The 26,274-nt window shown below is 39.4% G+C and overlaps 1 protein-coding gene across 1 annotated transcript in view; it reads left to right on the plus strand.

Annotated features, from left to right (window-relative positions):
- Nucleotides 1-24,543, plus strand: part of LOC132848756 (SH2B adapter protein 2) — a 25,010-nt gene extending 467 nt beyond the window's left edge. Inside the window, exons 2-9 of the mRNA XM_060874736.1 lie at nucleotides 9,193-10,087; nucleotides 13,555-13,656; nucleotides 14,796-14,887; nucleotides 15,744-15,844; nucleotides 16,228-16,389; nucleotides 17,654-17,856; nucleotides 19,335-19,506; nucleotides 22,055-24,543. Of these exons, the coding sequence (XP_060730719.1) occupies nucleotides 9,224-10,087; nucleotides 13,555-13,656; nucleotides 14,796-14,887; nucleotides 15,744-15,844; nucleotides 16,228-16,389; nucleotides 17,654-17,856; nucleotides 19,335-19,506; nucleotides 22,055-22,341 (1,983 nt within the window). The 5' untranslated portion in view covers nucleotides 9,193-9,223 and the 3' untranslated portion in view covers nucleotides 22,342-24,543. The remainder of the gene's footprint in view (nucleotides 1-9,192; nucleotides 10,088-13,554; nucleotides 13,657-14,795; nucleotides 14,888-15,743; nucleotides 15,845-16,227; nucleotides 16,390-17,653; nucleotides 17,857-19,334; nucleotides 19,507-22,054) is intronic.
- The last annotated feature ends 1,731 nt before the right edge of the window (nucleotides 24,544-26,274 follow it).

The raw sequence follows: 26,274 nt of genomic DNA on the forward strand, positions 1-26,274 counted from the left end.
TGTCACATCTGGTCAGTAGAGCAGATGTTAGAGCTCAGGTGTAGATGCAGATGTGTCGGTGTTTCTCTGCGCTCGGAATCCGTCTCTTCTTCCTCCTTAAGCACATCCGTGATAATCGTATTAATCGATTAAGTTTTGCAGTATTATTATGATTTTACGCACAATATAGGAGAAACTTGGCTGAAGGTGCGCAGGAGGCTGTTGGATTAATTCTGTTGGACTAAAACAGACGTTTCGGGGACTGAGACAAGAGGAAAGAGAGAGGGAGAGAGAGAGGAAGAGGAGGAGGAGGAGGAGGGGGGGGGGTGTTTCATTCATGAAAGCAGCAGTGCATCAGTAGAAATGCTCTGTATCCTACACAGGTTGTGAACATAAACACTTTCGATCACCATTTAAATCACCAGCAGCAGCAACACTCCAAGCACTTCTTTATAAACAGGTCTCTCCAAACAAGTCAATAACACCAGGCTTGGTTATGATCATCTGAAACACACGGAGATGCTCGGTGTTGCCAAGCGCTGACATTATCCCCATTTACAAACATTTTTTCCTTTAATAATGGATGATGAGACATTATGGTGGTTATCGGATCATGACTTGATCCAGGGTCGGACGAGATCCCCAAAATCCCTCAGTGATCTTTTTTTAAACTGAATCCCAAAATATAAAATATTTCACTTTTCAAATTTCCTTTAATACATTTTGTTCGTAATTTAATTTCTAAGACATAATCGTTTCTATAGCAACAGATCGGTTTTCCACCATGTGAAAGTCTTCATGGCGGTGGAGTGTGAGCTTTCTGCTTTCTCTGTAAGCTCCATTTTTGTTGTGGTTATTGTTGTTGTGTAAACAATAACCAGAACTAACTTGTCCTGTCTTACAGAGATTTTACAACATTGAATGTTCTAACAAATGGTCGAAATCATGACATGTTCATTAATAAATTAAAAAGTTTAACCACAGGCAAATTACTGTTGTAAAGGGATTGATATACTTAAGGAACGGTAATAGAAATAGTAATTGCTTCATGTTAGGACATATCACACCATGCCATCGTTGATTAGTTTCCTATAACAGGGATTATTTCTCACTTTATGGAAAGCCACTTTACGAATAACACAAAAACAAACTAAAATATCCAGAACCTTAACCTCCTTTTTCTTTTGGCCGTAGCTTTGATGACTCAGTCCTCACAGCCTTCACCTTTCCGGAGCGAATGTATTGATCTTGAGATAGACACGGAAGGTGAATAGAGAGAATTTAGGATCTGATTTCTGTGCCACTGGTTTTGTTTTTCTGATTGGAGCTAAAACTCTCTTGCCTTTGACCTGGCATTCTGATTGAACACGGATATGCTATTGTCTCACAGAGAAAGAGAAAGAAAGAGAGAGAGAGAGAGGGAGAGAGAGAGAGGGAGAGAGAGAGACAGAGAGAGAGAGAGAGAGAGAGAAAGGGAGGGAGAGACAGAGAGAGAGAGGGAGAGTAAGAGAGAGGGAGAGAGTAAGAGAGAGAGAGAGAGAGAGAGAGAGAGAGAGAGAGAGAGGGTTGTTTTGTCTGTGTGATTAGAATCATGGTTTCAACATGTGCTTAAGATTTTGTTAGAAAGCAGACCTCTGTATTTATGTGTGTGTGTGTGTGTGTGTGTGTATGTGTGTGTGTGTGTGTGTGTGTGTTTGTGTGTGTGTGTGTGTGTGTGTTTGTGTGTGTGTGTTTGTGTGTGTGTGTGTTTGTGTGTGTGTGTGTGTGTGTGTGTGTGTGTTGTGCCATCTACATTACTGTAACAGAGCTGCACACACCCGGATGGACAAAGCTAGACTTAGAAATCACACTGGTGTTCACATCCCTGGGGTGTTTACATGTCACTACGGAGCTTCACTCTTCCATTTACACACTTTGAGTAACAGTATGTTTGTTAGGCTTTCTGCACAAGTACATTTGCATTCCAAAACAGAAATAGTGTGTGTGTGTGTGTGTGTGTGTGTGTCTGAGCATGTGTTAAGTTAAAGAAAACTTCAATTTAGGTACAATAATAAAATATTAAAGATTATTAAACTTATTAAAACTACTAAAATAGCCCAAGAACTTTTTCCTTTTACTGTATTATCCCTTTTTAGCAGCACGCTGGCGTTCCATTGCTCCGGTGGAGTAGAAATCAGCTCATCAGATATTTTCAATCAGCATAATTAAATGAATTATTTTATCATGAGTCTGATCTACAGTAAACCGGGACTCAGTCGACTTTGTTGTTTTTTTCCTTCTGTTGATTATCCTAACATATTAAACATATTAACATTAAAAATTTTCAAAATTAGAGATGTTTATGAAGTTTATGGACAACTCAGAGAGCAGAAATAGGTTTGATATCAACATTTACTTTGAAGATAGAAACATTTCTGTTGAAAATATCCGTTTTTTTTTTTTGTTTTGTTTTTTTTCAAAGAATATATTATCTTTAGTCTTTAGAAAATTCATTCATTCATTCATCTTCTACCGCTTTCCGAACTACCTCAGGCGTCATCAGGCATCAAGGCAGGATACACCCTGGACAGAGTGCCAACCCATCGCAGGGCACACACACACACACACACTCATTCACTCACGCAATCACACATTAGGGACAATTTTCCAGAGATGCCAATCAACCTACCATGCATGTCTTTGGACCGGGGGAGGAAACCGGAGTACCCGGAGGAAACCCCCGAGGCACGGGGAATACATGCAAACTCCACACACACAAGGTGGAGGCGGGAGTCGAACCCCGACCCTGGAGGTGTGAGGCAAACTTGCTAACCACTAAGCCACCGTGCCCCCACTTTAGAAAATTCCATTTATGAATATGCATGGCTATGCTAATTAATACCCACCCCATATTGTCATGCCAGTCTAATAACCCGGCCTGCTTAATTAGTTGATAGTAAAGTAAAGTAGTTGATAGTAGCTGTTTTTCTGGATTTACATCATCATTTTGTTTACAGCTAACAGCAGCGAGCTGAGCTGAAATTTTCAGCCATCACAAACAGAGCTCATGGTGATTTCTGCATATTGAGATACTGTTTAAATGGATGAACAATCTGAGACTCTGAGAGCCACTTTTTGTGAGTTCAGAGTAACACAAAGATGGTTTTACTGGGCAGCTTGTTTATCTCTCAAACATTATTTATCTCTAAAGGGCATTGAACCAGCATCATAGCCTGGATGTCTCCTCTGCATAACGTAGTGCGTCATAGGAAAATTAGTGTCTCTCTCTCACACACACACACACACACACACACACACACACACACACACACACACATACACACACACACACATACAAGGTCTGCTATGAATGTGGAGTTCCTCTCTGCAGAGTTCATGGGTATCGGCTTGCAGAAATGTATTCAACAGACCTGCAGTAGACTGTGCTATATTCTGATTATGAAACAGTTAAGGCTCGTTACTGTGACCTTCTGAGGGTCACTGCTGATCTCAGATCAGCCAGAAGGAGCAGGAGATCACATGTGGACTCGACTGATCTGAGGTCAGCGATTTGGGCAGTAGCACAAACTCTGGATTCTTCATTAGACCACCCCACACACAAACACACACACACACACACACACACACACACTTCCACTCTTTCACCCACATGACCCGGAGGGCTCTTCTTACCAAGATACACACACAGATTGTTTTAGCAGCTGGGATGGAGTATAAAAACACACCTCTCTCTCTCTTCCTGTTCTCTCATTGATTGTTAATACACTTAAACTGGAATGATAGATTCTCCGTACGTCCTGGTCATGCGAATCCCCAGATCTCTGCACTGAACGCTATAAATCACACACACAACAGCAGCTGCATAAACTCTTAACATCTCACACAGCTTCTGTACTATCAGTAAGTCTACTAGTCTACTAGTCGATATTGATATCAAAGCTCTTATACACCAAGCCATTCCTGACATCCTCTCAGTAACCATGCCAACCAAGCTGACCGCAGGTGTATCAGCAACACGCATTACGGCAATTTGTGCACATGAGCTATGTTGTGTCAGATAAAATCACACATTCGGGGTGTTAAAAACACCAGAGGATCAGATTAAAGACCAGTCCAGCGGCTCGGGTAAGAATCGGTCCTGACGCTGATACTCCGTATTGGATTGATTTGTCACTTTAGTGTTTGAATTTAATGTTAACGATTTTATATTAAGAATCAAAACGATTCGAAGTCAAACACCATTCACACTCATATCAACTCCATTCATTCGCCAAAATCTTTCTAGTAAGGCTCCTTACGGTGGCCATCTCGATCCCGATCCTAGGTAGTAACTTTCAGACTAATATCTACTTGAACATTGAGATGTTTATACCTGAAAAAAGTTTGATACCCATTTGAAATCTGACTCACTGATATAAACACCGTCTGGTCTTTGACTCATATACGGTTATACCTGTTAGATATCTGTGCATTTGCATCTGTGCATGTGACTATGAACCTTATCTCAGGCTGAGGTCTTTCCCGTTCACGTTTCTGTGAAGCAGGACGACCTTCTCAAACCCTGATCTGATCAATCGACAATGTCCTCACACTGCGGGACAAACAGAACTACAACAAAAACAATCATTACAGCACTAAGTACATCAGAACCCAGGCTAAGCTCATAGCTGAGCAGTCGAGCGTTAAGGATTGTTCTTAAAGAACTAAAACAAAATGGCTCTCTGGTTTTCACACCTGGGACACGACTGTCCCCATTTCTGTTGCATATGTAGGATAAACAGAGTAGAATAATTAAACTTCAAGGCACATCACAGATTTAGACTAATGTCCCAGTTCTAATATACAGTAGTATAATACTCTATTCGGTATTCTATACTATCTTACTAGCTCACACAGGGATCTACATCATTAGATAATTTATTCTTTATTCATCATTACGGGGATTATTTTTATTTTGTTAGTTTTGTTTGTTAGTGCTTTCTGTTTTCCGGCACATGGAGTGCAATGTGTTCGGTATGAATTTGTGCCACCAAGCTGATCTTGTTAAGAGTTGACCTCAGAGTAAGGTCCTTCTGAACGCGGCCGTCCTTCAAGCCTGTTGTTTTTTCAAGCCGGTTTATTACAACCTGCTGAGAATCAAGCATTAAATAGCTCCTGTCTACTATAGGCACAAGCCAACAGCATGGTGTTCAGTATCTCACTGTGTAAACTAAAGGATAGATTTTAGTGTGTTTTACAGGTAAACTAAACTTTAACAAACATCAGTGTTTATTATGTGTCATGTTAAATGTGTCATTTGGCAAAATGGCTAATCAGGAAATGACAAATCAAGGCTTCATATAATTTCATGATTTAATAATTCTACTCTTCTTATCTGTGCCTTTGGTTTTCATGTGAGTTCCTTCACTTGTGCATCTTCTGTATCTTTGGGGTTGAACATTCCTGAATGTAAAGGAACTGAAATATTCTTAGTCCATATTGTGTAATGATGTACAGGTTCAGGTTCTTGATGCTGTATATATATCCCAGTTTTATCCTCAATTTATTTGTGTTATTTAATGTCTTATTTAAACGTAACTTTATCTTTAAGTTAAACTGAAACAGGATCATTAGTGATGTACAGGTACATTTAACAGCCTCCTCATTCATATAACTTATAGATCTGAGAGCTCCTCAGGGACAGCTATGTTATGGTTATTAATGTGAGCTGCTCTGCGGGATAGTGTAGGGCACTCTGCCTGTCTCTCTCTCACTGTCTCTCTCTCTCCCTGTCTCTCTTTCCCTGTCTCTCTCTTCCTGTATCTCTCTCTCACTGTCTCTCTCTCTGTCTCTCTCCCTGTCTCTCTCTCTCTGTCTCTCTCCCTGTCTCTCTCTCCCTGTCTCTCTCCCTGTCTCTCTCTCCCTGTCTCTCTCCCTGTCTCTCTCTCCCTGTCTCTCTCTTCCTGTATCTCTCTCTCACTGTCTCTCTCTCTGTCTCTCTCCCTGTCTCTCTCTCCCTGTCTCTCTCCCTGTCTCTCTCTCCCTGTCTCTCTCTTCCTGTATCTCTCTCTCACTGTCTCTCTCTCTGTCTCTCTCCCTGTCTCTCTCTCACTGTCTCTCTCACTGTCTCTCTCTCTGTCTCTCTCCCTGTCTCTCTCTCTGTCTCTCTCCCTGTCTCTCTCTCCCTGTCTCCCTGCTGTAGACTTCTCCTAAAAGCACATTATTCAGTACCTACAGTGAACCTTATAGAAAGTAAGTCTGGACCCTCCAATGGTTCCTGGGACATTAAGGGTTAAGTGTTGAGCAGGACTATGGAAGAAGCTAAATTCAGTGTATACACAGACTCGTTCTTTTACACGCTTGTCATCTAAGCTTACAGATTCATGGTGGCGTGCAGAGAGAAAGTTTGGACGTTCTGGTCATGCACCTGAGAGTCTGTGTGTCATGACCTTTTTTAAACAGAATCACAATTTGAAGGCAATTTGTCACACAACTTTAGACCGCTAATCCCAGCGAGCCCCATTTTTTCTGCTTTGTTCTTATGTATTACCTTTGAGATTTTTATTCCAGCACCACTGGTGCTTGTAAAACCCAATATAGGGCACAGACTGTCAGGTAATTTTATAGATTCAAACCCAAAATAAAAGCAACTGAAACCTCCTATGTGCTGATGCTAACCAGGTCTAGTAACAAACCTATTTAGAAAATATTATAGAATGAATTCTTGAAAAGGAAGTCAAAGGGAGGATTAATCGAATGGGGTTATGCTAATGCCTGCTAGACACGTGAGCATTTCTAGGTGACATTTCTTTTTGACCATACCCTTCCTAAATTGAAGAGTAGCCTAGTTTTAGCATTATGCTAACGTTCTGAACATGTTCGTGTTTCCCACTCTTATCCACTTGTCTCAGTTTCTCCTCAGACCTGAGAAACGATGTTGCCGTTTTAAGCATATCTGGATGTGAACATGCGAGTACCAACATTTAACATTTCTGTTGTCGCTAATTTTGGACAATAGAATAAAAGCTACTGCTACTGAATAGGAAGCAAACAGGAAATTACAGGAAATTCAAACAGGAAGTGAGGGATAAGGTGACAATCCATGGCAGTTTCCAGGATTTGTCTGTAATGTAGTTGTGTATATTAACTGTATTCGATTTTTCATCATTTGTCACAAGTTGCCTTTGTAACTGATATATGAGTATTTGAGGCACTTGGAGTTTTAAAATGTAAATCAAGAAAAGCTTTGTAACCTTTTATTGAGATTTATTTAAAATGATCTAAAATATATCTAATATGGAACTTGCCATCATTAAAAAATTATTTATCGAACGTATTCCTTATTGTAACCTTAATAACATGAACCATCAAATGCCATCAAAGCCATCCAAGTACATCCAATATCAACCAAATGAAATAAGTAATGAAACTTGTGGAATTAAGGATGTACTGTTGATAAATCATAAAAACACTAGCTAGTCCACCAAGCAACTAGATGCTCCAATGCACTGCCTCAGAGTTATAATAACCTTTGTTGGGGTAGCTTGGAAGCAACATGCATTTCCACAAACTATGGAAAATTCAAGTTGGAACTATGGGTACTACTATATACTAACCTTAACAAAAACTCATGGGGCAAAGTTTTGGCTATGAGACCAAATGTTCCAGTGGGTTTATTTTCCTATTCAAAATATTTACCCTTGAGGTAACTGCGTTTATAGCGGTAAAGTAAAAGCGTCCATACATTATACTGACCAAGCGCTGTGAAGTTTAAGTGGACTCTTGGACATTTCTATCTAGAGAGTGGCTTCTTCATCATGTTCACGAGGTTTTCACAATCCAAAGTGGAACAGCCTTTTAAGGAGGGCAGAATCCTTATTCAGAAAGCATAAATCAGCCTGTGGACCCTAGATGTTCACCTGGCTGATGCTGACCTAGTTTCTATTTCCTGTTTGTAAAATCTGGAAAATCAGGCTAGAAATAGAGACTTTGTCACATTGTCCTTGAAAAACAGTTACATTTACCTCTCATGGCATTACCAGATTCCAAGCCTCAGTTTTTGTTGGAAGTGTTTTGGAAATTAGCTTTGATTGTGAACTCCTGTGAGAAACCCTACTTGGAAATGAGCTGAGCACATTGGACGCATCGCACAAACACTCTAAAAATAAAGCAGCATTTGGAACACACACACACATACAACACACACACACACACACACGTGATGACATGATAAATGGGGTCCGGTTTGGCCTTGGCTGTATTCTCCAAAAAAGTGAAGCCCCAAATAAAAGCTGAAAAGGAGAGAATAATGCAAGAGGGTGGGAAAATACAGGGGGGGGCTCAAATGGTATAATTTGCATAGAAGAGTTCTTTCAATAGAGCAGGGAGAAAAGAGAAGGGGAATAGACGGAGGGAGATGACAGAGAAAAGCTTGATGTCGGTTGGCGATAATAGAATGTGTTGGTTTTTCTTGACACCACAAAACCACAAAGAGAGCTTGTCTGTGATACAATGAGCTTGGCAGCAGAGCTTGGCGAGACTTGTGGGAGATGGATAGACAAAGAGAAAGAGAGAGAGCAAGAGACTCAATGAGTCTCAGTCTGAATGGGGTGGAAAGTAGCTGGTTGTCAGCTTCGTTTAGGAAAGAAAGTGCTGGCAGATTCACACCTCTGCTCCTGAACACATTCTCCATTCTCACTCACATTGGGACAAAAGTAGGCCAGGGGATTATTTCAGCATCACTTGTTCTTGTTCATGTATATTCAAAGACAGAGTTGGTCAGACTTAAAGGAACCTAGGATAAGGCAAATTTAAGGCTAATATTGCTGTGTTGTTGAGTTCCTCAAGGCTTTCTTTCCTTTCTCTGACATCCCTCTATCTTATCAACCCTGTTCCATGTCTCCCCCTGGAACTCATAAACACCTTTTCTTACACACTCCCCTTCTTTAATCGATCCATATGGTTGATAACGAAAGCAGGGCAGTGTGTTTCTCTGCTCAGTGCCAGGCACCAATTTCCACTAGCAGGACACTGTAGCAGTCTTTCATTTATACAAACCCTGTTTCTGTCACTTTTGTATACTGTGAAACATGCACAGTGATGTTAACCAATAGTCAGCCTTGTCCACCCCAAGACCAACCCCTGTTCAAATTCTTCTGTTTCTTCCTCCATTCTCCTTGTCCTCCTCGTCTATAGCAGGATGTCTGATCCGTTCTTTCTCTTTTTGTCTCGCAGTGTGCTGCCAGGCCGTTGGCATGGCCCAGGGATGAATGGTGAAGGATCGCCCGGCAGCCCGGAGCTCTCCTCGTGCCCGCTGCCTGACTGGAAGGAGTTCTGTGAGTTGCATGCCCGTGCCTCTGCTGCAGACTTTGCCCACAAGTTCCGTCAATTTGTCACAGAGAACCCATGCTACGACGCACCGGGAGCTGACGCCAGCTTCTCGCGTCACTTTGCTCGACACTTCCTGGACTGCTTCTCTGCTGCCCTAAATCAGGCACATCAACCCGGGTCACCTGGTGCTTCCTTGGCACCCAAGTACGCAATTGCACCTTTCGCAGGGATTCAGGGCTGCCCGCTACCCTCCTACAACCACGAGCTATACCAGCGCCGGAAAGAGACAGGTGCCTCTAGTGAATCTCTGGATAGCATGGACAGCGGAGGGGGTGGAGCCTCTGCAAGCTCTACCCTCCACGGGCACAGGGTGGCAGCACTGGGTCAGTCACGAAGTTCAGAGGATGTTTCCATGGGTCACTCTAAGGCCCGATTCAAGAAAGGTTTCTCGTTGAGGAACATGAGTCTGTGTGTGGTAGATGGCGTGAGGGAGATCTGGCAACGGCGTGCACCTCCTGAGCTAGATACGGTGGGCACTTGTGTCAGGAAGTCAAACGGAGCTGAGGCAGGTGGACATGACCGCTGGAGCCAGAAGCTGAGGTGGGCACGAGGCTTACAGGGTCACCGTGTTGAACTCCTGGAGATCCAGAGGGAGGGAACACTGCGCTACATGGTGGCAGATGATACCAACTGTATGGGCACTGCACAGTGGCAGAAGTGCAGGTTGCTGCTCAGAAAGACAAGAACCAGCTTAGAAGGTGGCGAGAAGTTCCTGCTTGAGTTTTATGTACCACCAAAGGTAGGAGCATAGCTGCAAAGTTTTAAAACATGTTAAAAACATCTTATGTTTATAATTCCAACCCTATACATTATAACCTAGTGCACTATTCTGGTGGTTTTGCTATTGTGGATAATATCCATTTTCTGGAGTGGATTGTGCACATAACATCCCATCAAACACTAAATTATGTCTAAATTAAGAAACCTCTGTGCACTTCATTTGTGTTACAGTTTTACAAATGCATGTGAATTTTAATCCCGTCCATGTTCTTCTACCATTTCTTATAGCTAGCTGGCTAGCTAACTGAGCTCTAGCTACTCAATATTACTGGGAATCCCCTTGATTACCTTGATAATCATAATATTCTCTGAAATTTACTTAACAATTGCTAACGCTTTCCAAAATAACCACAGTAACAGCAATTTGTTTATTGGTAAAAAATTTGTTACGTACTCATAAATCTTTAACTTAAATGTAAATTTTGTGCTATCGCATCAACACACTACATACTGATATATATATATGTGTGTGTGTGTGTATATATATATATATATATATATATATATATATATATATATATATATATATATACATATATATATATATGTACACAAACACACACAACACCTAAACCCATTCTCAGTGCACAAACTGCAGTAATGTGAGGACAGCTCTGCTGTGTGTGTATAAAATTGCCAGCTGGTGTAGGATCCGGTTCTGAGCCAAGACCTGGCTTTGTTTCAGCTGGCTCTAGCATGCCACTGCACTGCCTCCGGATCTGGGTGTGTGTCTCCCCATTCCTCTGGGTGAAGAGCGCTGGCTAAAGGGCAATATAAATCCATTGGTGTCGATGCCGCCTTAAATTACGCTTCCTCCGATTATCTTTGATTTACATCAGTCTTGTCCAAGCTGTTTTATAGGAAGCATGTTGTTCTGTGTCAGCAAGCAACGCAATACCTGCTGTGCAAGCTAATGTTAACTGCAGTATAGAGCAAACGTTTGCATGCACATATAACCACATGAAGAAGAAAAATTTAGCAGATGCTCCTAGTGAGATCCTTAATACGTTGTTATGATAGTAGGTATTTTGGTATTTTCACGTGATTAGAAGGGTTTGAAGCAGATCTATCAAATCGTTCTGGCTGTAATTCAAATATGACTAAATTAACATGTTCAATTTAATACGTTATCTTTTCGATAGTAAAAACGAATGGATATGTAGAAAGCCTGGTGGATTGGCTGTTTGTAGCTGCTATATCATAAGTGTTAACATGAACAAAGAAAGTACACCCTGCTTCAGTTCTGTCTTTTTATTTATCAAATTAATGGGATTTAATTTAAAAATGTGATCTTTAACAACTTCTCTAACCACACAGATAACCTCAGGTGACAGTGGAATGAATTTCCTACTCCTACTATCATTACAAATGTAGTTAGCAGCCCGGTGTTTCTAATGTTGCACCCAAAATGAATTAATCATAACGAAGTGGCGCTACCTCTTTAAAAGCAGAACTTTTCAGATGTGCATGTACATCATACCAAGAAGTAAGGACATCAGCTTTGTCCTTAGAGAATGAGAAGCAGCTGCTGCTGCTTATTAATCTGAGAGAGGTTATAAAGCCTCCAAACAATTCTCCAAGCCATTCTACAATGAGATGGAATATATGACTTCATTAGCTGGCACAACTGCATCTGGGAAAAAGTTAAAGATCTTCTTTGGTCTGGAGGCCAAGGTGGAGAAGTTTTGTCATCATGTACAGTGTCATATTGGACAAAACCCAAACTCTGTTTATCACCACAAACACCTCATACCAACCGTCACACATTGGTGGAGATGGAGTGATGATTTGGGTTTGTTTTGCAGCCACATGTCCTGGGAAACTTGTAGCTATTGAGACGACAATAAACTCCATTTTATACCAGACTTAAAACATCACTGAACTGACGAAATTATGTAAAGACAAGTAGGTCAGAATTTCTCCGAAGCAATGCAGGATTGCAGATAAACAGAAATTTAGAGATAAACTTGTTTTTTTTTTGTCACTTGGTTTGTCACATGGTTTGTTTGTTTCTTGTTATTTATACGTTATATATAAGTTATATTGTTAAATTGATATTGATAAGTTAAATATAAGTTATTTATACTCTTTTTATTGTCTTTTTAGCATGTCTATAGATAGAATACGCACTTCCAGCTTACATTCCTTTGTAATTTGCGAGACTAATCCTAGCTTTAAATAGTATTTTCCTGTAGAACAGATATAAATGTTTCCTTATCACTACATCAGGTCTCAGACTGCCATTTCCCAGAGACCCTTTTTTTCAGGACGTCTTGATAATGACTTCCTTCTTGACTTCTTGTCTAAAATGACTTCCAGACGGTTAAAACACCATTTCTAGCCACAACGGAAGCTTCATTCTTCGTTTCCTCATGTTACATTGTAAACAGAATGCTATCGTTTTCAAACTTTAGTCTCTCCAAACTGAACACTTTCACTCCATCTGCTGGATCTGAGATGTAGTTATTCTGTTCATGTTCAGATAAATATCTGGACAGTTTGGCATGTTTTATGATCAGCATTGATGAGGTTTAAAAGAAAGGAAGAAACAGAATTATGTTTGTCCTGATTAACGCTGATTACATCAAATTACAAGATCAGGTGTTTGGTGTAATATATTGCTGCAGCTACCAAAATGCTAATTTTGTCCTTTTCATACAGCCCTAGTTCCCTTTCTTGCAAATGTTAAGGTGCTGCTGCTTTAGACCAATGCTGTAGTCTCATTAAATCAGTATTGTAAATTCTTGAATCTTCATTATTTTTAATTGTCCTCGGCTGCTCTACCATCGATGGGAACGTATTCGAAATAAACGTTTTACGGTCGGATAAAATGAGTATGAGTTTTGTTCAGAATATACCATTTATATTTATTTCATTCATTCATTCACTCATTTTCTACCACTTATCCGAACTACCTCGGGTCACAGGGAGCCTGTGCCTATCTCAGGCGTCATCGGGCATCAAGGCAGGATACACCCTGAACGGAGTGCCAACCCATCGCCGGGCACACACACACTCATTCACTCATGCAATCACACACTACGGACAATTTTCCAGAGATGCCAATCAACCTACCATGCATGTCTTTAGACCGGGGGAGGAAACCAGAGTACCCGGAGGAAACCGCCGAGGCACGGGGAGAACATGCAAACTCCACACACACAAGGCGGAGGCGGGAATCGAACCCCAAACCCTGGAGGTGTGAGGCGAAGCCACCGTGCCCCCATATTTATTTCAGTTTAATTTAATTCATCCCTGTTTATTTGAGACTTGATGTCATATTTGCATCATTATATCACACACATACACACACACATACACACACCATTCCTACTGTATGGTGTACTGTACTCTAAGTTTTGTGTATTTCATCCTGATTCTGCTTATGTATTTTTTAATGGTTAAAAAAATTCTCTTCACATCTAGTCCTCCAAGCCGAAAGTGAGCGTGCCTTTGTCTGCCATCGTGGAGGTGAGGACCACAATGCCTCTGGAGATGCCTGACAAAGACAACACATTTGTACTCAAGGTATCATGGCATCATACTTGCACAGATACACAATCTCATTAGTGTCTGTTGCGTTTGTTCCATTTTTAGTATTTTTCTAGAACTTTTTTTTAGTTTACGTCTTAACTGTAAATTAGTTTGTAATTCTTTGTTCTCGCTGTGGGATTATAACCCTACACGCTCATTAATATTCAAAAGCAATAGCATGCTCAATAAAGCCGTTTAAACAGAAAGGAATTTGATTGGAAGATCGGTCAAAGACATGATTTCTATGCAAGATATTTTATGCGTGATGATGATCCCACAACCCTTAAACCCATAAACCCATAATCTAACAAAGTTCACTTGAACTAATAATTTTTTTAAAAACCTATAATACAAATAAAGAATTATTTACAATTATTTTTTCTGGTTCAAAGATTGATCCATTTCTGTTGATACCTCAGTTGATGATTTTCCATTAACAGTAAAGTCCTGAATTGTTTTATTCCAGACGATTACTATTGTTATTTATTACACACATTATACATTATACATTTTATGTGTTTATAGTTCAACGTAATGTTCAATGGAACGTCCATGAAACTGTTATATTAAGAATCTGCTATGTTATTGCAGCTATAAGCAGTTATTTTCTCACCAGACTCTCATTTAAGAAAATAAGAGAAAAAAAATCTCAGCTTTTGTTAGCGAAAAACAAAGAAAAACAAAACGAGTTTGCTGTGTTGGAAAGTTTAAAGTTACAGCATTTGGTGCTGACTGTTACAAAAAGCTGACACTTGAGACGCATTTCATAAATGTTAAATAAATGTCTTCTTACAGAAAACTTTAACATGGCAGGAAATACTGAACTGTTACTAAGGAAACGACATCATGAACGAGAATTTGTCTTGGAGGCAGCACTACTTTAAAATCTGCTGTTATAGAAAATGAATCGACACCTTTTGACCAATCAGAATTGAGGATTTTGTTTAAGTTGTCATATACACATAGCTGATATTAATAAGGTTATAACATGAAATTTTTGGGCAATAAAACAACATTATATATGTTAAAGTGCTAATGTGGAAACTTTTAATCTGTGTGGCTTCACTGTTTGTAAATAGTGCTGGGAAATGTGCCGGTCTTTAGTAACACCGTAGCTTTGTGCTCTGCTACAGGTGGAAAATAGCGGCGAGTATATCTTGGAGACCATCGACTCTCTTCAGAAGAACTCGTGGGTTGCTGACATCCAGGACTGCATAGATCCTGGGTAAACAGCAAGGATAAATATTTGCCTTTGGAATGAATGAATGAATGAAGGAAGGAAGGAAGGAAGGAAGGAAGGAAGGAGAAAAAAAGATTGGATGGAGTGTGCACAGTGCACAACCATTGATCATAGTTGTAGCATGAATTGGTATTGGCAGCAATAGTACAGAACTGGACAGTAGAAGCCAATATTAAGGCCTGAATACACATTATCGGGTCAATCCTGTGACTAATAAGAGACGTAAATGGACGTCTGTCACTGAGTTAGTGGTGTATGGCTTAAATCCGGTCTATTTTTTGGTCTACTATAATTTCAGTCCTCTAATTATATGTATTTTCTTGGGTTAGGTTTAGGGTTAGGGTAACCCTAACCCTAACCCTAATATTACATTTGATGGCTTCCATATGACCATAATAGTCTCAAAAATAAGAGACTGTTGGTAATATATACAGTTAGAAACATGACAAATTTTTTTTTTTTTTCAGCCAAACCTTTTGAAATCCAGTTCAGCACAAAAATGTGAATATGTTCTTGTCTTCCTACAAAGATCATGTTTATGTTTCTAAGGTAGATTAGCTAAAAATTTGCAAATTTAGACAGGTTTTTGGAAATTAGATTTTTAGACATGGGAATACATCCAAAATTTATGTGCAGTTTCCTTTTAGACTTTTGTTGCTAACCATAATTTCAAAAATAATAGAAATTGAGGTTGAGACCCATGTGTAAGAAAAACTAAATTTATAGTGTCAGAATTTCACCATGTAAAGGGATTAATCATCACACAATTACAAAGCTATTAAATATTCACCTCTTTACTTCATAAAACATGTGACTAGAACAGATCTTGTGTGTATTTCAGGGACAGCGGTGATGACATCGAGCTTGCGTCATGTCCGCACGGACAAACGTCCAAAGAATTCTCCATGGTGGCCTCCTGCAGCTGTGAGCTCCTGTCTGAAGGTGGGTTACCTCCCGTTCTGTCACCATTTAAAAATGTATTGGAAAGGACAGCGATTCAAAAACCATTTATTTATATTCACCGATGATATTAAACAGCCCCTGTTTAAACTCACTTAAGAAACAAGACATTCTCATTGCAGACAGCCAAAGTCTGCTTCGGAGATGCTCGGCATCCAGTTGCACAACAAGTTCACCTGAGTTCAGAGAGGAGCTCATTAAGATCCATCAGACTGAACATAGAGCTAAAATCAATAAACAGCATTCTGGTGCAAGTCTCGTGCTTGTCCAAAGACAGTCAATGGTCGAGTATAAAATAAAGTCTATGTAAAAGACCAGCTCGAGTTCACCACGTGACCTGTGGGATTGTTTCTTGCTCATCTCAGGTGTACACAGGGGTCCTGAGAGGTCGTGCGCCGCAGCTGTCGATCATTACAGCACCCCTACTGTCCGCTGCAGGGAACTGCCGTTCACACAACACCCCTCTCACGTGCCCTTAGAGCGCTTTCTGCAGCTGCCAGAGGCACAGAGTACAAGCCCATCATCAGGTATACACAAACTGTACTCTTTGTAGAATACCTGTTTATACGTTCGACAATTTTTCATCACGTTTTTTTATGTTTGTTACCTCAACCGAGCAGGAAGCTAACAAGACGCAACAAACAAAAACAACAAAACCAAAATGACAAATCAGTAAACAAACCAAAAAAATAAATAAATCAGAAAATGCAAGAAAACCAAAAACACACAACGAATCAGAAAAATGCAACATCACCACCAAAAAATACAACAAAACATAACAGCAAATCCAAAAACAAGTTAAAAGAAACATTAACTTAGAAAGAGATAGATTAGTAGGTCTGGGATGAACTTCACACGCTCACAAGCAATTTCACTGTTTCAGTCGTTTGTCTAGTTGTCCGATGAGTCTTTTTGTTTCCTTCATTTTTTAATCATAGCAAAAGTGTTCTGAATTAATGCATGCCATATATGGCATTTTTTTAAATGTGTTTTTTGTAACATTAAGGTATAAAGAAATTTGAGATTTTCTTTGCTTAGGAAGAAGACACAACATGGTTTAAAGATGGGGTCCACAATGTTTGAAAACCAATGTTGACATTTGAAATCACCAAAACAAACACGCCCCTAACCCAAATGGGTGTCACCCCTATTATGGCGGAACCTGCTGGGGCAGCTGGCCGAGGGGATATTTTTATCAATAAATGAACTCAATGAGTAATATTATGGTAATACAAATGACGTTCAGTTCTCTCCAGCGCTGGAAATCTGATCCTATATTAACACGGGTCCTACTTCTTGCCTTATCGTAAGCATTTTTTCGCTTTTCGTTTTTATACACCAAGTCAATGTTTCACTTGTTTTTGGCTAATGTCAGACATGCGCACTGAACACTCTCTTGACAAGACACGCCCCTTTATGCTCATTGGCTACATGTTTGTTTTGTTTGTCGGCCCGACTCAGTTTTCTGAAGCATTTTTCAAACAATATGCACCCCACCTTTAACAGACCCAAGCACGTAGTACTGAACTACTGCTAATGTTTGTTCTCTCTGTATCAGAATTATTATAACCTTAGAGGCTCATTAATATTCAAAAACATGATCAAAAGAATGCTCAATGAAGGTCATTTAAATAGAAAGGAATTTGATTGGAGGATTGGTCTAGTACATGATTTTTATTCAACCCTTCATAATCATAGCAAACTTCACTTGAAATAATCTTTCCTTTTTTTATTTATAATGCAAATAGAGAAGGGTAACAGTCTCACGTCACTCGTTATTCATGTATTCAGGTCCTGCTGATGCTCCTGCTGAGATGGAGGTGGCTGCCACTCTTATCGGTTACCCATGGTTCCACGGGACTCTATCACGCGTGCGAGCAGCGCAGTTGGTGCTGGCAGGTGGAGCTCGGAGCCACGGACTGTTCGTGATCCGGCAGAGCGAGACACGGCCGGGAGAATATGTGCTCACATTTAACTTTCAGGGAAAAGCTAAGGTAAGCTTGAATTGCACAAAACAACACAACACAACAGAAGTTTTGCAGGGTTCCCCATGACGTCTCATTGATGCAAACATTTCATGTTGAGCAGAAACCTGAGAAATCCGGTGTAAGTGTGTAAGTGTGTATCAAGCAGGAATCATGAGTTTAGCACTAAGTGACCAATCGGATTCAAGAAATTAACAGCATTGTCGTATAAATTATTTATTATGTATATAACTGTAGGACTGAACATGAATATTTTGTTTAGTAGATTGTTCAATTGTACAATTCAGTCCTTCGATCTCTTTTCTACTCATTCTGCACTTGCATACAGAATGAACATGTCCTGTGAAACGGTTTGATTGTAAGATAAACAGACACAGAGGGCACCGAGTTCATTATAAATATACTCTTGATTTCTGTGTGAGCATTTATCCATAGCGGTGGCACACGGCCACTGCGATCTGCATGAAACACAATCTTTTTACATCCTGCCTTCCAAGATTCCATCGTACTCCGGTGTCGCTGTTGGCAACCTGAAGCTTTCTTTCATAGTGCTGCCCTTTCTCTACAACCGAGAGGTCTCCTCTCTGACTTTCCCCTTTGCTAGTTCTGTATGTTAACTGATCTGTCTGCATGTGGAGGTGGAATTTTCCCACTCCGCTCCTGTGTCCAGAAGGTATACACTACATTATGGAGAATAAAGTCCAAAGGGGTGTTTGTGTGTGTGTGTGTGTGTGTGTGTGTGTGTGTGTGTGTGTGTGTGTGTGTGTGGGGTGTGGAGTAGATACCTGCTATGCATCTGTGGTGCATCACTAAAGTGTAGAAATTGACGGTTATTCATACCTGATATATGATATGATATAATTTGACCTCTAAAGGCCTGAGATATTCAAGACTTACATACATTTTGCCTACATGTTCCTGAGTGATATTTGCACTATGCTGCACTTTATCACCAGGTTCTATTTCAGTGATTCATGAGTAAAAAACTCTAAGGCAGTGCAGTTCAGATTTATATTTGAGTAAGAACTAGACTTTAAACATTACAAACCTGGTATATTTTTGACCTGGCGGTAAGTACAATAAAATACAGATTAATTTCTTTAAGGATGAATAGTGTTTTTAGTGAATAGTTTGTGTTTATAAGGTCCTGTCAGGCTACACACACCCCTTAAAATCATTGTATAAATAATAGATAAGCTTTTATTGTATTGTATAGTGAGTAAGTAAGTAATAAACAGGGCATGATGGTCTAGGTAAATAATCATCAACATTTATTGCTTATACCACAGCAGTTTCATTTTATTTATTTATTTAAATATTTTATATTATTTATTATATATCCATTTTATTATGTTATTATATAATATGTCACATTGAAGCTTCCTGTTATTGACCACGGCTCTAACACACACTTTGTCAGTGTTATGTTTCATGATAAACACAAACACTAAAGCCACTGAGTGTTACTGTGTGTTGTGTTTTGACAGCATCTGCGGTTGTCAGTGAATGAAAATGGCCAATGCCACGTGCATCACCTCTGGTTCCAGACGGTGTGTGACATGCTGAAGCATTTTCACACTCACCCAATCCCACTGGAGTCCGGCGGCTCTGCTGACATCACACTGCGCTCATACGTTCAGGTGCAGCGCAGTCCCTCGGGTAATACACTCACACACACACACACACACACACACACACACACACACACACACACACACGCACACATGCACATGCACGCACACACAAACACGGACACACACACACACACACACACACTCCAGTCACTCTGTTGGACTTAAAACCTGTAAATGAACTGAACTAAACTGGGAGTCTATTAAATTATAAATATGTACAAATTAGTGAATCAAGTTCTATTTATGATAGAAATATATTTTCACATTTTAAAGCCAGATAGCTAATCTGACAGGCTATGATCATAGATTTATATTGCTAATGCTAGCTAATTAACTAGATTTCATTAATTATTTATACATATTCATAATGTTCCTCACTTATGCTAACTGGCTAGCTAATATGAGCTAACCTGACTGGATTCAGAATTGTTGTTTTTTTAATAATACCTTTTGAATAGATACACATAAAACTAGCCAAACAGGAACAAGAGGAATTCTATCGATTAATATTTATTAACTTTAAATGTGGGGGGGAGGGGGGGCACGGTGGCTTAGTGGTTAGCACATTCGCCTCACACCTCCAGGGTTGGGGTTCGATTCCCACCTCCGCCTTGTGTGTGTGGAGTTTGCATGTTCTCCCTGTGCCTCGGGGGTTTCCTCCGGGTACTCCGGTTTCCTCCCCCGGTCCAAAGACATGCATGGTAGGTTGATTGGCATCTCTGGAAAATTGTCCGTAGTGTGTGAGTGTGTGAGTGAATGAGAGTGTGTGTGTGTGTGTGCCCTGCGATGGGTTGGCACTCCGTCCAGGGTGTATCCTGCCTTGATGCCCGATGACGCCTGAGATAGGCACAGGCTCCCCGTGACCCGAGGTACTTCGGATAAGCGGTAGAAGATGAATGAATGAATGAACTTTAAATGCTAATGCTAGCAAGCTCACAGACCTGACATGATTTAAACAGAACCTTTAGTATAAAAGCCATATTAACAACCAACAAATGCTCTCTGTTAGCTGTTGCTAGCATATGATGTAATCTGACAGGACTTTAAGAAAAGCTAAATTTACTTAAAACTAACATTCATAGTTTTTACGAGAATACTAGCCAGCTAGCAAACCTGAGCTAGCCTGACACAATTTTGACTGACGCTTTTTCCGTCATAATGACAAACTCTTGACTGCTAATAAACATAAGGTAACCTGTCCAGATTTTCACTGCTAATGCTAGCTAGTTAGCACACCTAAATATATTACATGATTTATTTTAAGCATTTCAAGTGAAAATGGCAAATGCCTATCGATTTTTATGTTAGGTTTAACTAATATGACCTAACCTGACATGATTTTGGGAAAGGAATTTTAAAATATAAATAGTATAGCCTTTATTCATAAACTTCACTGTTAATACTGGCTAGCTAATATATGCTTCTTCATCTTCTTACCAGTTCTTCTTTTTTCAGATATTAGTAAGCAATTTATGGAATAAACATCCTATAAATAAATATAATATATATAAAGTGGAAAATCAAACTTTTAAGAGCATGGTGTTTTATTTATATAAAGGCTGGAAGAAATTTTAGCGTTCTGTAGACATTCTGATACACCACACAATATATTTAGAATATACGCTGAATCAGCTTTTTTAAAAAACTGTGTATCTTAGACAGCTACCTAAGAACATCCACTATACACACTGGTCACTCTGCATTACACACCTGTTGCCATCTGTACAGCTTTTCCCACCATCCCTAATCTCTAATATATGAAAGGAGGTGTTACAAACAGTGAAACTGGAGCTAAGCAGTGAGGAAAGTGGGTCCTGATGGGAGATAAGCAGAGCTTGGTATCAAACCACTGAATGTGCTGCTATGATGGATGAGTGGGCTCGTCGTCTGACTGAGGAGGCAGAACACAAACTCGTTGAACTTGTGAACACGACCCCTTTCTCTTGCTCACGCCGATACTTTCGCTCGCTGTTGCTCTTTCCCTTCTCTGTGCCAGTCTAGCCGCAGTAGATGAATGCCTTCCATTGGGCTCTGAGGCAGCACAGTACCACTCTGTTCTCCTGCGAGTCTTAACATGCTCCATCACACACAAACAAACATTCAGATGTGTGGATGTGCTCATGCTGTTTGTAAAAGCGCCATTAATATGCTGGTCTGATTAAAAGGAGTGTGTTTGCATGGAATCATTTTCACACACACACACACACACGGTCTATTCACGGTGAACTCTTTGTAGGGCTTTTCATTAATTCATTCCTAGACTTTTTAATAGTTAACAAAATGTCTAAGACACACTGTACTTCTGAACTTCTCCATTTTAACCAAGGGCATCTTATACGTTTAACTTTACCAGTATCATCGTACTTGGGTAAATACGTGGGACGTGGTAGCCTAAGGTGTTAGGCTACCGATCAGAAGGGTGTGAGTTCAAATCCCAGGTTCACAAATATGCCACTACTGGGCTCCTAAGTACTAATAATTTTAAGATTTTGAAGATCATCATATACTTCAAAGCTGGTGCAGAGACCGGGCCCATGCTAAGGAGTGTCTAATCATCTAAGTTTCCATTGCAGATGTTCCCAACGTCTCCACGCCTTCACGGGAACCCAGCTGCCGGAGCGATGCTGCTCAGCCAAACCTTCATCTTCCTGGAGTCTCACAGCTTCCAGCAACCCCAGTGCATGAGGCACAGCTCTCCTCCAGCTCCTCTTCCTCACCCACAGCCCATGGAGGTCTCCGGAGCAGAAGCAACAGCTCTGAAAGGCTGCTGGAACTCCCTGCTGGCACCGCGGAAGAGTACAATGACAACGACAGCACTCGGAGGACCAGAGCCGTTGAGAATCAGTACTCTTTTTACTGAAATCTAGCAAGATCAACAGCATGCAGACAGGAAATAGATACGAGATTGACCGCTGCTCATTAAGAAACAACTTATACGTTTTTGTTCCTTGTTGCCAGCCTTTATTGAATACAATATTTCCTACGTGAGAGATTTTCAAACACGTCATTAAAAGCTGAGTTGACTTGGTTAGAGTCCCAGCTACTCTGAGACGCAGACACTTTCTTCTAGGACGTACTGCGTTTTCTACGCCCTCTTGTCGCTTCAGGTATCATGGCTGTTCCTTGCAGAGAAGGAGTATGATATACTTCTTCTCAAAGAACAGACATACTGCACATTTAGTTGATCTTTACAGCCAAATACCCTTTAGTTATTGGTTAAACATGTAACATATATGAAGATCAGAGGTCCTGAAGTCCTTTCAAAGACTTACTACACCTGATAGTCTCCAACATAGCCTCTGAATTTGAGAATTATACGAACCTTACAAGCATATATTCACATAACAGTAAATACTTCTTAAGAAGTAAATCACACATTTAATTCTTCTTTTTCACTTAAAAAGAAGCCATAACCAAATGGAGCAGGAAGTTTTTTGGAGTACCTTGTATGGCCTTGTATAGAAATATCATACATTCTGAACAAAAATAAAATCAGCTTTTTTTTTTCTTTTTTAATGGGAAACACGAGAAAGCCAAAAAACAGATCATCCTTAAAGGCATGCTGATGGCATGTACAGATACTTACATAAATATTCAGCCCATTTTGAGCTTTTCAGAATTGTGTGATAACCTGGAGTGGAAATGGATTTAACCGGCATTGTTGTGAATCCACAAAAAACAACCCATAATATTAAAACGGTCTAAAATCAGTAAAATATTGTATAGATTCATGATATCATCTCATTTACAGCTTGGAACAATACTAAAAGTAGAAAAGAACAAGGGGTGCAAAAACTTATGCAAGGCACTGTATCTTTTAATGGTCCTAAAATCAGATTATTAGTTGATAGATGACGATGACAGATGATAGATTTTTTCAAACATGAAGCCCATAAAGTGAAAATGTTATTGTTCGGAATCTTCCACCTGGAGCTCTGAAAAACAACCTTTAATGACTTACAACGTCTTTTGTCTAACATCCTGCAGTACAATACAATATTTTCTGTCCCGTCCCAATAAGTGAAAGTGATGACTTGACTACCCAGACGCCCTGAAGTTCCATTCCTGAACGAACTTTATTTTTTCTTCCATATTCTTACTTTATTTTATTTTTTTTGAAATTTTTTTGTTGTTGTCATGGCGAGTGTGCCGATCCTGCTCTGTGGGGTTTGATATCTTTACGTCCCTTTTCTATAGAGGAAGCTGTCGTGTTGAGACATCTGTCCGTGGTTAGCCTCCAGCAAGCCGTTTCCTGCAGAAAAAGGGCTTTTAAGAAGTTAAAAGCTGCTCAGTGAAATCGACTTCCCCAGAGTGCTCTGCATGTGTTTGTGAAGCTGTTGATAGAATGTTCCGGACATCCTGTCCTTTTGGCTTTGCGGAGATAACTTCCCACAACTTTGACGTGGGGTGAAGTGGGTCAGACTTCAGAATTAAAGGGTTAGCAAGAAATAAAGAGGTTTCTGTTTTGTAAAACATAACATCGATATATATATATCAAGTACAAACACTATCATTTACATATAGCAGACACTCTTATCCAGAGTGACTTACATTTTTTATTTCAGTTTATACACCTGAGCAATTAAGGGGTAAGGCCCTTGCTCAGACGCCCTGCAGTAGCAACTTGGTGGACCTGGGATTCGAACCAGTGACCTTCCAATCAGTAGTCGAACACCTTAACCACTGAGCTACCACATCCCTATCACAACAATACTTAGTGAGTGACGCCAAATGCTGGCACACTTTTACCCGCAAGTGTAATAGATCTTCGAGATTGTTTTCAACCCATGAGTTACCTTTGTCACGCTTGTCGTGAAAACCTTATTTCACGCTGTACATAAAATAAAAGGCTTACTAATAACCTACTAATCCACAGATCTCTGTATTGAAGGATTAGGACAGCATATCGGCAATAGAGGAATAACAGAAGTCATTAGTTCATTAACGAGTTGTAGTTTTTGGAGTATCGATTGACTTTGACGTCCGGATATCACAGTATTCATATCGTGAATATCTGCCTAATCAATATTGTATTAAAATAATGTAAAATAAAAACAAAAAAAATGAAGCAAAGCCAAATTCACACCTATAATAATTCACTTCGCTTCTACTGGTATTTTTAAACACACCATGGTGATGACGACATAGTGTTTTTGGAATTTTGCGCAATTTCTTTAAACCAGATCATCTGAATTCCAAGGAATAAAACATGATGTTCTAGGAAAATAATAAATCATGATCATTTCCGATAGCAAAACCCGCAGAGTGAAAGTTACAGCTTATACAGATCTGACACCAGAGATAAAAAAAAAAAAAAGCTCAATAAACTCTCGGAATCTCTTTAGTGAAAATGTCACCATAGCAACAATTACACACATTTATAACATTTCGAAATGGAGCATCTACCATACAAGTCCCTGTGGAAGTCGCTGCTATATCGACAATGACACATTAGAAAAAAGGGCATTAATGAAATGATAATTTTAAAAAGCTGGAACTTTTCAGAGTTGGAATTTATTTGATAGGAATGGCCCATAGGTTTATTCAGGAATTACACACACATACACACACACGATTTAATGCAGACAGGGAGAGAAAGTCACAGAACCACGTGTGCCAATCTGAACTGTATTTTTTGAAACTTATTTATTTCTCAGCTGCTGTAAATATAATTTTTCCTACAGAAATTTTTTGTTGTATATTTTCACAATTTATCTTCATATATATATATACGTATATATATATATACGTGTATATATATATATATATATATATATATATATATATGTGTATATATATATATATATATATATATATATATATATATATATATATATATATATATATATATATATATATGTATGTATATATGTATATATATATGTATATATACATATATATATGTATATAAGTATATATACATATATATATATATACACATATACATGTATATACATCATTTTAGTTTTCTTATGTTAATTTCCCTTCTTGGGGTTTTTTTTTCTGGTCTGGCTGAATTTTAATAAATAAGTTTGTACAATTTTGTACAAAGTGATGTACTTGACATACTACTTTATATTTCTGTGAATAAAAAGGGAGTGAACAACCTGCGAACAAATGACCTTGTCATCTGTTTTCTTTAAATGGAGGGAGAAAGGTGAAGATGAGCTGCAGAAGATCATATGTTTAACTGTTGGTTTTTAAACTTTTTTTTTTGGAAGCTTAGCTAATTACAGCTAATGTGCTAATGATGTACTTTGACGTTGTATGTCTTATTTAGAGACGGTGATGACTAGGCGGTGGGATGTGACCAGATGACCTGATTTTCATCTATTTATAGACATTGTTTTTTTTTTATCCATTTATAGTTATAACTATAGCAGCTTCTTTTTTTTCTCTCTCTTGAAGTCAAATTCACAGCTTTACCTCTGACTGTTAGGAAGAGTGCTGACACTGGAAACTCCTTCCATATATGATAAATAAATATCATCATATCAGGGATTACACACGTTATTTAATAAGGAAAGGTATAACGTGATCTGTAGCTAGATGTACTGTCACGGCTGCTGAAAACGTAACACCTTCCAGCCAATCAGAATCTTATCGCAGTACATAAAAGCATGCAGATGCAGGTGAACAGCTTCAGGTAATGTTCACATCAATCATCCAAATCTAGAAAAAAGGTGATTTTGACTGGTTCAAATATTTCTATCACTGCTGACCTGCTAGGATTTTACCGAGAATACTGCATCTGGAGAGCAACAGTTCTGTGGACAGAAACACCTTGTGAAAA

This window comes from Tachysurus vachellii, chromosome 1 (assembly GCF_030014155.1).
Source record: "Tachysurus vachellii isolate PV-2020 chromosome 1, HZAU_Pvac_v1, whole genome shotgun sequence".
In the NCBI taxonomy this organism is placed as follows: domain Eukaryota; kingdom Metazoa; phylum Chordata; class Actinopteri; order Siluriformes; family Bagridae; genus Tachysurus; species Tachysurus vachellii.